Here is a 14,009-nt window from a genome sequence, read left to right as displayed (position 1 = left end):
AGCCTCTAGTAATCACTATTTCAAATTGTATGTGTTACATGTAGGTAGAAGTTAAATATATATATATATTCCTATACATGAGAGAATATTTGTCTCTTCACATTATGACTTCTGATTCCATACTTTTTGCAGCAAATTCCAGAATTTAGTTGTTCTCTGTGCCTGAATAATACTGAATAATACTCTACTTCGTATACATACCACATTTTCTCAGTCCATTAATTACTGAGGAATGCCTAAGCTGATTCCATATCTTGGCAACTCAGTGCTACAGTGAACATGGGAGTCTAGGTTTCTGTTTGATATGCTGATTTCATTTCCTTCAGATATATACCTGGAAGTGGGATGGCTGGGTCACAACGGGCTGATCTGTTTCTACATTTCCGAGTCATCTCCATACTGTTCTCCATATAGCTGTGCTAATTTGCATCTCTCTTCCCAGTAGTATACTAAGGTATTTCTTTCTTCATATCCTTACCAGCATTTGTTGATATTTTGTCTTCTTAATAATGGCCGTTCTGACTGAAGTGAGATGGTTCCTCATTGTGGCTTTGATGTTCGTTTCTCTGATGCCTGGAGGTTTTGAGCATTTTTTAATGTATTTGTTGTCTGGAACCTTAGGTTGGGGCAAATGGTTCCTCTGGGTCATCTCTGACATCTTTCACTTTCTATGCTCTGTTAAACCCACATGCACTCTGACAATCAGCTCCAGCTCCTAAAAAGTAATTTTTCATTAACATTGTAAAAAAAAAAAAAACCTGCTATCTGTCATTTAACATTTAGTTCATTCAGGTGAAAAAAAAATCAGATGATTCCCCAAAGAAGTAATTTGTGTTTTGGGTATAATTTGCCAAATATTTGCAAGTGTTTATTTTGAAGATATGTTTTGTTGCAAGGTAAAACAGTATAACTGCCAATGCGAGTGGACTACATGCTACCATTACTGCTATAGGTTGCCTATTCCACAAACAACCAGCCGGAAATGAGTTGATATTTAAATTAAACAGAGATGGGGAAGGTAGGAGGAGGGAAAATCTTCCTAGGCAGTAATAGGTCCCATCTGGAATTTTCCTCTTGCATGAGTTCTGCAGTTAATTAGAGAGCAGCAGAGCCAAAGGGAGCTTTGGTGTGTACCCTTCGAGTGCATAGTTACTCCAAGTTGGCGCCACATGTGGATTTTTCCCTCACTGACCTTTCAGTTTGGGACTAGAAGGACTTCTGTGAAAACAGACAAGTTTAGTTGTAGAATATTATTACTCCAGGAGAGCTTACAGATCCTTAGCCCCAAGAGATTTTCAAAGTTTTTCAAATATAGGAATCCCTTTTCAACATTATGTTTTTTGGATTGTTATATAGAAGAAATACTAAAACTTACAGAATCCACAGACTGAAAAAGTGTGTCATAACAATATATGATTATGAATTCAAAATGTTTTCATGTGAATAAAGATTTCATTAATCAGAACAGTAAGTACATTTGAGAGTACTTCAAAAACTTCTGGGACAGGGCGCTGGGACCGGCCAGGCCGCGACAGGCGGGCGTTGTTTCTCTTTCACTTTCCTTCGCTCGGAGGTCGGCGATCTCCCAGGAATCCTGGCTGTTCATTCCCATGCTTCAAGGCACCGCGTCAGGAACCACCACACCAGCTCCTGGGATCAGCCACTCATCCACCTAGGACCCCGCTGTGTCTGAAGTACCAAGGCCAGGTTTGGCTGACCACGAATGGCTACCCAAAGGAAACACCTGGTGAAAGATTTCAATCCTTACATTACCTGCTATATCTGTAAAGGGTATCTCATCAAGCCGACCACGGTGACGGAATGCCTCCACACCTTCTGTAAGACATGTATTGTCCAGCACTTTGAAGATAGCAATGACTGTCCAAGGTGTGGCAACCAAGTTCACTAGACAAATCCTTTAGAAATGTTGAGGTTGGATAATACATCAGAAGAAATTATATTTAAGCTGGTCCCTGGACTCAGAGAGCAAGAACTTGAGCGGGAATCTGAATTCTGGAAGAAAAACAAGCCTCAAGAAAACGGACAAGATGATACTTCAAAAGTTGACAAGCCCAAAGTGGATGAAGAAGGTGATGAAAATCAAGATGATGAAGATTATCACAGAAGTGACCCACAAATCGCCATATGTCTGGATTGTTTACGAAACAACGGCCAGTCAGGAGACAACGTGGTAAAGGGTTTAATGAAGAAATTCATTCGATGTTCTACACGTGTGACTGTAGGAACCATTAAAAAATTTCTAAGTTTAAAACTAAAACTTCCAAGTTCTTATGAGTTGGATGTGCTGTGCAATGGTGAAATTATGGGGAAGGATCATACTATGGAATTCATCTGTATGACAAGATGGCGTCTAAGAGGCAAAAACTTTCGGTGTGTGAACTGCTCATCTTCGCAAGTCTGCCCACAGGATGGCCCTTTGTATCAGTCGTATCCTATGGTATTGCAGTATCGACCAAGAATTGATTTCGGTTAGACCAAGGGACCTGGCCGTCACTGAGATGAATCCTGCACTATTGGTTTACTCATGAACAGATTGCACCGTGAATGGTGTGTGGACGAGAGGGAAACAGATTTTCAGCATGCAGATAAGGCCATTGTCTGTCTCAACTGTCAGTTGCATTCATGTTGTTTCTATCAGAAGCAAACCAAGTGCCATTTTGCTCCTGAACTGTCTACGCAAGGTATTTGTGCCATCTCACAGCGTGCAAGTCGTGGGTAAAATCAGGTGTGCATCAGGAACCTAAGTATTCGCTTGCCTGTTCCAAGACTGTAACATTATTTACACTAGCTCAGTGGCTCAGTCTTTGTGGTACTGCAGTTTTCACATACTATTTCATTAATTTTTATTCAAGTAGAGTACTGTACAAGAACCTGATAGTTATATCTTGAAATTATTTTGTATGGAAATAGAGAAGTGGTTTCTGAACCATTGTCCTGTTCTTGGTTAAGCTTTTTATGTAAAAAAAAAATCCATGCTTGAGTGTGCAAGTCCTCCTGTGAAGAATTCCAGTCATTCTTTAACCTTGGAGCACATCCTCACTGTAGACCTTCTAAGCGTCTGTCTAGGCTACCAGTTGCACAAGGAAGGCACGTCAGCCCTCCCAGTGGAAAACACATGTGACTTCCTGGACAATTGAAGATGGATTCGCAACCATTCTAAATGTTGGCAGCTGATCATTTACTCCTAATAAAAAATCAGTATGTAAAAAAAAAAAAACCTTCTGGAAAATGTTTATTACGGCAAAATGAGGCATGATTTCAAAAATGCTTTTGCACCAAAACATTTATCTTTTAATTCTGTTTTTCTATAAGCCTTTGGAATGTTTCATATATTTAAAAATAAACAGCTATCCTTACGTGGGTGAGACCTATCAGTGATTTCATCTGCTGCTTGCTAAGTATACATATGGATTTGCGAATCTTGTGGATTAGAAGGCCCCTAGAAACCTACACCAAAATAATCTGACATTTTAGCAAAAGAATGAAGGATGGTCTTGCTAAGACCACAACTTGCTGGTGGATGAGTCTAAGTCATTAATATCTTTTATGTCTTAAGCTTCTCTATGAAGTTATTCAGATCTTCTATGGAGTTATTTATTCTTCTATGTTCTATGTTCTATATATTCTTCTATGTTCTAAGTTGTATGAAGCTATTTATTCAGAAAAAAAACATTTTATTAAGTAAAATAGCTCAAAGGAAGATGAAATGTGCATATTGTATATGAAAGTACATACTCCTGTATCTAACAAAAAGACCTTTAAGTCAATTCGATTTTGAAAATAAATAACATATCTAGCTTTATAATGAAATATTTGTTGAAGTTCACAAGAAAGAGGAAACTTGTGTTGGTTACTTCGAAGTTTGACAATGCTGAATTTCTAGCTACAGGTAACACCTATCCCAATTCTCCTAAAAGTAGAGAAAAATTAAAAAATCTTATTGGAAAGTCAGATCCATTGAGAGAAGGAGAGAAAGATCCTCCATCTACTGTTTCATTCCCTAAGTGGCTGTAATGGTTGGAGCTGAAACTATCTGAAACCAAAAGCCAGGAGCCTCTTCTGGGTCACTCACATGGGTGCAGGGTCCCAAGGCCTCAGGTTGTCCTCTACTGCTTTTCCCAGGCCCCAAGCAAGGAGCTGAAAGGGAAGTGGAGCAGCCGGGATATGAACTGGTGCCCATGTGGGATTCTGGCACATGCAAGATGAGTACTTTAGCCATCAGGGCCCAGAATTTGAAAAAAAATCTTAAAGATTATGGATTTTAGATAATGAATGGGCACAAAATCCAGCAAAAATGGACATCCTCAAATTCTGCCAACTTGGAAAAAGCAGTTCTGGCTGCTGAAATGAGAAAAGAAATGAGGAAAAATCACCAGCCAAATAATACATGATAATATTGGCAGACATAGGAGGAGGAGTGCGTCAAAGACATTAAAAAGCCATTCAGTGTTAGAGTGACTTGATGTAGCTGGGGGAAGATGAAAAGAACAATTGCTGTTTCTTAGATATTTTTCATGTTTAGATAGAAGTGGGTGTCTCCAGAGGAGTCGGGTCTTCAGCCAGGGTTTCTGTAAATGATTAATATGAGGTTCAAGAGGCAGAACTGAATGCTAATAAATTTATACTCCCCTTGGAAGGCCTATTTCTGCCAGTACTGCACTGGTTTAGAAAGCTTCAGGAGTTCAATAGATTAACCTTAGACCTCTCAGGATCTGAATGATCCTGGAGAGTCTGGGTTGATTGTAATTCCTGTGAAAATTTGGGTCATTAGTGGGCAGATCTTGGGTACCAATCTTATCTTTATGTGGATCTAGTAATCACAAGGCTTCATCTTTTGGGTGGATATAGTAATCGTAAATTTAGATTTTAAAATGGTCAATAGTGGGTCTATGTTGTGGTGCATCAGGTTAATCCTGTCACTGGTATCTCATACCAAAGCACTGGTTCGAGTCCTGGCTTATGGTTTAACTTCCTGCACCTGGGAAAATAAAGGGTGATGGTCCAGGTACTTGGACTCCTGTTACCTAGGTTGAGTTATCCTGGTGAAGTCTTGGCTCCTGGTTTTGGGCTGGCCTGGTCCTGGTCCTACTCTTAGTCCTATTTTGACCATTTGTGAAGGAAACCTGCAGAAAAAAGATCTGTTTCTCTGTGTATCTGTCTCACTGCCTTGGTCACTCTGCTTTTCAGACAAGTAAAATGATTTTTTTTTAAAGAAAGATCAATGCTGCTTATGTAGGCATCATTTTGCATGTGCTTGCTATAGATAAAGGATCTATCTTACATTAAAAGTTTGCAATTTTCATCCAAGCCAAATGACTTGAAACAATGAGATTCATGAGGAAGTTTGGTAAGATGTAACTCCACCAGCCTTGTCTTTGGCATGTTAACATCTAGATCTTCAAGAGCAAAGAATGGTGATAATTGGTGTGACTGCAAAAGTTGTGCAAACAGAGCACAATTAATTGTGTCACCTTGACTGCTAAATATAATAAAACTGGGGTCCAGACAGCACTGTGCTGCAGTGGGTTTTTCTACCCTCCCATGTCTAAACAGTGTTTACCACGAAGTAGAAGTCTGTTCTTTTCCTAATAACTCTCCCATTAATGCTGTAGTGCTGAGAGCTGTCCTGAGAAGAGTTCTCAAAGTGGGCTGGTTATCAGAAACACTTGCACTGCAGGCAGAATCGGTTGCCTTGGTGAAGTCCCTGTGCATCTGAAGAGTGGCTCATCTGTTCCTAGCTGGAGATTGCTGGTGCTCACCCAGGCGTGGTCCCCACGAGAATCCTAGGAGACTTAAGCTGCTGCCAGATAAACAGTGAGCCTTTAGGGAGAACCAAATAAGACAATTTTATTCCCTTCAATTCCAGCAGGTCTAATTCTAGGAGGAAAGGCAGTAGGAGAAGGGTTTAAGAAAAAAGGACTGGTGCAGGAATGGCAAATTGAGGAAGATGCAGGAAGAAAATGGGAAAAATAGATTGAAGACATGAGGCAACTAAGGTAAATAGGAGAGGTTCTGTGGCTAGCTTGTATGGGAAGACAGTTGGGTTTGAAAAGAGTAATCTAAAAAGGATCTTAAGGATGTGGTCTTTATGACGTGCTGGGTTGAAGCTCCTAGTCAAGAAAATCAGTGAAGTTATGCATCCTGCTCCATCCAGCAGTGGGAGCTGGTAGTCACATGTGACTAGTAAGCTCATACATTGTTTCTGAGATGTGCAGCCAGTGTAATGCACAAAAATATAAAAACAAGTACAAAAAGATTATATATATATGATCCATTGTCTTATACATAGGACACCTGTAAAACCTGAAAATGAACAATAAGTGTACCATTTATAGTAGCTTTTTGTCCTGTGTCAATCTTGCTGAAATATTTGGATTTGAAAACTTGGGACTTAATGGGTTAAGTTGTCTTTCTCATTAATAATATTTTTGCATTGATTATACATGGAAATGATAGTGTTAATATGCTTGTTCAAGTATATTTCACAAAATAATGTAATCATTTTTGACATGTTTATTTATTTGAACATCAGAATTACAGAGAGAGGGAGAGAGATTTTTCATCCACTGTTTTACTGTCCAAATAGCCACAAGGTCAGAGCTGAGTCAGTCAGAAGCCAGGAGCTGGGAGCTTCATCTGGGTCTCCCATGTGGGTATCCACATGGGATGCCAGCCTCATAGGTGATGGCTTTATATGCTGTCCCTCAACGCTGACCCCAGTCTGCTTCTTTTCCGTTTTTCAAAAGTATAGCTGTTAGACACTTTTAAGTCACATGTTGTTAAATCATTCCTCAAAGCCTCTGCAGTGTGAATTTGGGGTTTCATGGGAATTAATTCAGGGTTGTGCAAGCAGTCATCCCTATCCTTGTGCATCCGTGGCCGAAGCAGAAGGGGTCAGATCTCCTACAGGTCCAGCCCGAGGAGGAGCCTCTGCAGCCTTTGGTAGATGTGCACACGTGTTTGTGTGTGCGTGTGTGCGCATGCGTATACAGGTACCTACAGAGATTCAGGAGGATGCAGAACCTGAGAAAAACAGCACCTGCCCTCAAATACATCAAATGGAACCAAATTCCCCTCGGAAGAATGGAACTTATATCGACAGAGAAGCTTCAGGGGACAAGGATTGGAAACTAAGGAGATGCCCAAGTAAGGAAAGGAGTGGGGATGTGTTCCTCCCTTAGAGTGGCTTGCCAAGACTTTCCTGAGAGACAGAGGGAACGACAGAAAGAAGACATAGGAGAGGGGAATGGAGAGGAAGTAGGAACTAGAACTGAGAAGAAAAAAGTAGAACTGGGAAAGGCTAGACATAGTTACTGTAGCTTTTAATAGGTCTTATGAGCTTAAATAGCTTGAGAGAGACCACTCTATAGAGCAGAAATCCTTTGTAAAAGTATTTGCAAGCCAAGGCAAAACTTGAATTTTCTAAATGCTCAGTGGTTGCCACCTTGAGTCTCTTTACCTACAAAATGGTTGTAAAGTAACCCAATTCTTCATCCAGATAGGACTAGGGAGAAAGGAGCACTTGCCCAAGTGATGAGACAAAATGGTTCCAGGCGTCCTGTGGTCTCTCATGCTCCTAAAGATGTGCTCTCCAGAGCTTTCCACTAAAGGTCAGAGGGCATGCGTGTCTTCAACCTTGGTATGATATGACTGGCTAACATTTTATATAACTCAACCACCAGAATACAACTGAGTCCTTTAACTAACCAGAATAATGTTTTTCTTCTTCTTCTTCTTTTTAAATTTCATGTTAAGACAAGAAAAGACACTTACTCCAAAGAGTTACCAGAAACACATGGAAGCTTCCAACAGAGTTCAGCCTCTACTCTGGATCTGAACAAATTCAGTTCAATTTCTTATCCTATAACTCCTGTGTCTATGGGATAGAACAGTGAAAATGAATGTTCTAAATAATGGCCCTAGGCACTGCAAGGGGCTGAAGTGCCTCACAAATCATCAGAGAAGGATTAAATTATGTCCCATACTTACCAAAGCCAAAAAAGTGAACTAATAATATATTTTACAAAACGCTGCTCCAGGAGGTGGAACTGAAAACAAGGCAGGGCTTAACCCTAACATAACTAGAACATCTAAGGAATGGAAAAGGTCTGCTGCTAAAGCCTTCCGGTTAATGGCTTTGTACACTGTTAGGAGATACGAACAGCTCCTGTGTGTTAGGCACTCTGAGAGAACTGTTACCACCAGCAGCCTGGGGGACGAGCTGCACTGGCATCCATCAAGACGAGTGAGAAAGGCAACTTGTCAGCTTCTCCACCCAGATCCAATGCATGGACATGCATTCAGGCTATGTTGTCAGGGGATTCAGAACACACAAAAGGTTGAGAAAAGGTGTAAGATTATAATCATCAGTTTTTTGGAAAGGAAGAGGCTCCTTTTCCTTAAACGGAGTTGTGGGGGTCATGACTATTTCTTCAGTGCTTTTTTTATATTCTTGGTTGAAGAAACTCCTGGTTCCTGGCTTCGGATTGGCTTAGCACTGGCTGTTGCAACCACTTGGGGAGTGAACCAGTGGACGGAAGATCTTTCTTTCTGTAATTCTAATTTTCCAATTAAAAAAATTATTTGAAAGGCAGAGAGAGAGAGAGAGAAAGAGAGGGAGAGAGAGAGTGGTCTGCTGGGTCACTCCTCCCTAGATACCCACAGTAGCCAGGGCTGTACCAGGTTGAAGCCAAGAGGCCACAATTCAGTTGGTCTTCCACATGAGTGGCAAGGATCCAAGCATTAGAGCCATTATCTACTAGCTCTGAAGGTCTGCGTGAACAGCCAGTTTTATGAATTTTACAGGATTGATTTTAACTCTTATTTCCATTAATTCCATTTTATGGATAAGGAAATTGAGATACAAGCCCACTAAAGCAATATGTCAAATAAAACCCCATACACTGAGTAGTAGAAACAGGTTTTACAGGTAGGTTGCTACTAATTGGCAAGACATTATTTGGTCTTTTTTCTCAAGTTTTGAGCTATCTCCAGGGTGGGAAGATATGGAGTTCTGTGGGTCTGTCTCCAGGAGTTTTCTTTGACCTCTCAAGAAAGCCTAAAATTTTCTGCTTGAAATTTTCAGCTAATCATGGGAAGTCATGGGTAGAGGGTGGGTTCCTGACATTCCACCACTGTGTTGTGTTCAGAAATACTGAAGAGCAGAATGGAGACCACAAAATTTGTCTGAAATGTCTTCTTTCATAAATAATTTCTTTTAAGCTTAGGTGTTTACTTTTTCCTCCTTCATGGACAAATAAAGATTTTGTAAGTGTAGTTCACATTTCAATAACTGTGTGCACTGCAGTGCTCATCCCCCACTTAATAATCTGCCAGTGTTCGTCCTTATCATTAAGCATTGTTTATATATCTCTTCATGTAAAAATGTTTATTTGATTTAAAAGACAGAAGAAGAGAGAGATCTCTTCAGTCTGCTGATTCACTTCCCACATGTCTACAATGGCTAGGCCTCAGCCAGGCTAAAGCCAGAAAAATTTATCTGGATCTCCCACATGATTAGCAGGGACCCAACCATTTGACTTATCACTTGCTATCTTAGGATACATTGGTAGAAAGCTGGGTTGGAAATGGAGTCACTGGGATATGAACCAGGCACTCTGATATGATGGGCACCTCAAGCAATGGCTGATCCCACTCTGCCATAATGTCCACCCCTGTACCTCATTTTTAATGATAACATACCATCCATTAAATGCACCCACCTCAGTTTGCTAAACAAAGTGCTATTGCTGGATTTTTTTCCTCCAGATATTTGAATATATTCAATGTTATTATAAACTTAATAAATTCTTGTGCTGTTATTTTTAAGATAATTTCTTAAAAGTAAAATTGCTTAGTTAAAATGCCTGATAATTTTTAAGACTTTAGAAATATATACTCAAAATACCTACTGGAATGTTTTCCTAGCTCCTATTTCTCCCAGCCAGGTAGTAAAGTGCCTGCTTCCCACACCCTCACCAAAACTGGAGATTATTCTTTTTTACCTCTGCTAATTCAGTAGACAAAGACTGAGATCATTGTTCCTTTAATTTGTGTTCTTACTGAGGTGGAACAATTTTCTGTATGTTCACTGACCTCTTGTATTTCTTATTTGGCAATATACTTACTTCTAAAACTCAACTATACACAAGGGAGAAAGATGATTTCTGTAGCTGCCATTAGCTGTCGGCATAATCCTGCCTTAATTGCATCTTGTGGCTACCTAAAAATAAACTGGCATCTTGTTGTCTTTGTTAAGATAATTTTAGTTGAATCATAAAACATTAAAACTAAGCCTTCAGTTTTATTACACATCACTGTCTCATCAACTATTATTTGGGGGTGGGAGATGCGTTCTAGGAGAGGTGACTTGATTGTAGAAGCTGTGTGTTAAAATATGAGGAATCAGAATACCCAGGAGGGTTCTAATGGTAGGATTGGGTAAAAGGAGAATGTGTGAGATACAATTGGAACCCTTATGGGAGTTTTATTACCATCCCGATCTCTAGGAAGAGGGAGAAATTTGTATAGGAAGTTTTCTTTTTCAATCCAAGATTGAAAGTAGAGGACCTTGTCTCCAATTAAAACGGAGGCACAATTTTGAGTCTCCCTATGATTGTTTCCCAAGTCCTTGAAGTGAGTTAGGACAGAAGACTCCTGGGGCTGAAGAGCAAAGTGGTTCCCTGGAGTCATATGCCACTAGGGTTTGACGCAAAGAGATAGTCTGGTGGGTCTTGGCTGCATCACTCAGGCAGGAGCATCTATGGTTTGATTAAACAGCATTTCCCCTGTCATCTTCCTAATAAACATCCCTTGGCGCTTTTACTTAGAGTAGACACTTTCCAGGCTCCATCCCAGAATCACCGAGGCCAATTCTTCAGACTCTGCTGAATCTATCCTCTAGAAATGTGAAGACATCCAAATTTAAGGAGTCTGAAGAAGGCTGCTTATAGGAAACAGCTTTGGGATCTCCACCCACTCTCTAAGATATCCAGCAGCGGATCTTCCTAGTTTATACATAAGGCCCAACCATTTATAATTGACGTATGTCCTCCCAAATGCCTGGCAGGGAGAGGGCCAGGCTGTACTCAATTTTCTTCCTGCATTTGATATGGTGGTGAGAGATAGACAATCTGTCCCTAAAATTTGGAATCTCAAAAATGGAGGCTGCCTTATTCTGCCATGGATATGAAGAACCAGTTAAATGGCCTACAGGGACATAAAAAAATGAAGCACATATTTGAAGTAGTTAGATTTGTTTTGGAAAACTCACATCCCGACAAAGATACTCTAATATTTTAAAAAGTCACCTATGCATTGCTAAAACCTTTAAATTAAAGATCAATTGAAGTTCTTCTATTTTATTTGATTTTTAATTTATTTTCATTTATTATTGAAGTTCTTCTATTTAACTCTGTTTTAAAGTGCTGCTGCTTCTGGAAAGATTAAGTCTACAAAACATTAATAATTTAGTATAAGTTACTTTTACTGGATACTGCAAACTAAGAAACAGAAAGGTGGGGAATGGAGATTGAATACAGTATGATAAGGAAAGATGAACTTGAGTCACAGGAGAGGTGTTAAAGACTGATTGGGCAGCATAGAACTTAAGTGTGGTCATTCTGGCTTCTCATTGTAACAGTGTATGTGCAGGTATTTCTAGTGTAGCTTGATATGTCCACCATCTGTGACAGAGAGCATGGGTTTCAGATGCCATGTGGGATATACTGGACTCAGGGTTTTGTTTGGTTGGTTGGTTGGTTTTTGGTGGCTGTAAACAATACTTGACTTAAAAATGTAATGGAACACTTGAAGATAGCTCAATGGGCTTAGTACAGTTGAGCCTGTGTTCCTCAATATTCAATTAATTGCATCACTAATTGTGCTTAGACCTGGCTCATTGCACAAGGGTGAGACAAATTCTCTCTCAACAGAAATTTGGGAATGATTCTCCAACTCTTAGGGCCAAGTGCATGTCTATTCTCAGTATCTTGATTTATGGTTTCCTTTTGTTTGTGTTTGAAGGGCTTGAGGAGGTCTCTAGAAGTTATCTCAGTGCTGCATTTGATTACTACCTTGGTGATACAGTTAAAGAGTTATTTGAGGGCTAGTCCTGAAAGTTGGTTGAGGAGATGAAGTAGGAAGGTGAAGTTCTCAAATTCCCATGCTTTTTGCCCTGACCCTCTTATCTGTGTGCAGACTGTATCTCTGTCTCTCTATGGTAACTGCTGCCATGGTAACTGACAGGTCCACCTGCTTGGCTAGCTGCCCACAAATCTGTTGTGTTACAGTTTGGCTCTGGGTCACTTCTGTCTGAAAACCCTACTCAGGGGCCATGGCTTGGTGTGGGTGCTTGTGCATGGATGTAGATATATGTATTGTCTTTATGTGGATGTGTAGCTGTGTGTGACTATGCGTGGATATATGTAGATGTCCGTATATGTGTGTGTGTTTGACTGCTGCCATAGATACAAAAAGAGGCTCTCTGCTGTGGACCCACCATTCAGGGCAAGTGGCTATTCCTTACGTAGTTCTTGTGCAGTTCTCACTGACACTGGGAGTAAAGGAGATAGAAACTCACAAATGACTCCAAGCTGTTCTATGATCTGTTGGAATCTGGATCTGCTTGTCTCAGGAATACAAAGTCCAGTCCTGGAACGTTGGCTGAACTCACAGGGGGCGGTGGGGAGGAAAATGTCTGATCTCCTGAGCCCAGTGTAACCCAGGGCTGATTTGAATGACTGGTGGTGAAGTATGTTCCTTAGCCATGGGCTGGAAAGACATGTGAGAAGAAGGCTCAGAAAGTCTTTGCTCACCATGGGGGTATAATATAAGGTAGCAATTTGCATTATATAATAAATTTTTTTTGTTATCTGGTGATTATATCTTTAGGAACTTTGCAAGGGTGAATTCCTACCTCTTACGAGATCTGTGAATCATTCCCCTCATTTACCTCTGGGCCAACAGAAGCATATAGAGATACAATGACTGATTTGAGGTCATGAGTAAGAAAAACAGTTATCCCTTCCTACGCCCCTTGCTCTGCCGGCCTGTCTTCATACTGTCTTTTTTTTTTTTTAGATTTATTTTATTTTTATTACAAAGTCAGATATACAGAGAGGAGGAGAGACAGAGAGGAAGTGGAGCTGCCGGGATTAGAACCGGCGACCATATGGGATCCTGGCATGTTCAAGGCGAGGACTTTAGCCACTAGGCCATGCCGCCAGGCCCCAATACTGTCTTTTAAGATAGCTGCCATCTACAGCTTTTTGGTGGAAAGGAGGAAATTCAAGTTCAAATGAAGGAAAAGGACATTGTTTCAGTCCAGCATACTGTTAACGTTTCATCCAAACATGTGCCATTAGACTAGCAGCACCCACGTGGCTTAATATAATTATGATTAAAGTAAGGCTTAAAACATTGTATTACAGCATACTAACATTAACATTAATGTAAATTTGGGGTGAAAACTGTAGACTCAAGGGCAACCTACATTTATTGCAGCTGCACGAACCACAATGCCTGCCTTTTTTTTTTTTTCCTGTCTGCTCAGGGATTAAATTGAGTTCAGATAGCCGGGAGCAGCTATGGAAGATACCAGGTGTCCTGCATCCAGCATCTGGCACTCTGTCACAAGGAAGAAAACAGTAAGGGGCTGGTATCCCTGAGAGAGTGATTGGCTCCTTTTTGCTCTCCTGCAGACTGATTTACTTTCAAATTGATGATGTCACCAAGCAGGATGATGCAGGAGTTTTTTTTTTTTTTTCAGATTTCTTAAATTTATTTTTAGCGGAAAGTCAGCTATACAGAGAGGAGGAGAGACAGAGAGGAAGATCTTTCATACACTGATTCACTCCCGGATTGGATCAATGGCCAGAGCTGAGCTGATCTGAAGCCAGGACTCAGGAACTATCTCCACATGGATACAGGGTCCCAAGGCTTTGAGCTGTCCTCTGCTGCTTTCCCAGGCCACAAGCAGGGAGCTGGAT

The 14,009-nt window shown here is 40.5% G+C and overlaps 2 protein-coding genes across 7 annotated transcripts in view; both read left to right on the top strand.

Annotated features, from left to right (window-relative positions):
• The window catches only part of TMEM178A (transmembrane protein 178A), a 203,539-nt gene that overhangs the window by 95,702 nt on the left and 93,828 nt on the right, over positions 1-14,009 (top strand). The window contains exon 2 of one of the 6 annotated variants that reach the window (XM_058668032.1): positions 13,574-13,667. The exons of the other annotated variants lie outside the window; for them this stretch is intronic. The gene's annotated coding sequence lies outside the window, so the exon portion shown is untranslated. The remainder of the gene's footprint in view (positions 1-13,573; positions 13,668-14,009) is intronic. 6 annotated transcript variants of the gene reach the window in all.
• Positions 1,585-3,220, top strand: LOC131481011 (polycomb group RING finger protein 5-like). The gene is given in 1 exon segment (XM_058668038.1): positions 1,585-3,220. A coding segment is annotated over 1 exon segment (771 nt). The 5' UTR covers positions 1,585-1,723; the 3' UTR covers positions 2,495-3,220.

Source organism: Ochotona princeps, chromosome 8 (assembly GCF_030435755.1).
Source record: "Ochotona princeps isolate mOchPri1 chromosome 8, mOchPri1.hap1, whole genome shotgun sequence".
NCBI lineage: Eukaryota > Metazoa > Chordata > Mammalia > Lagomorpha > Ochotonidae > Ochotona > Ochotona princeps.
This window is presented reverse-complemented; position numbering and strand designations above follow the sequence as displayed.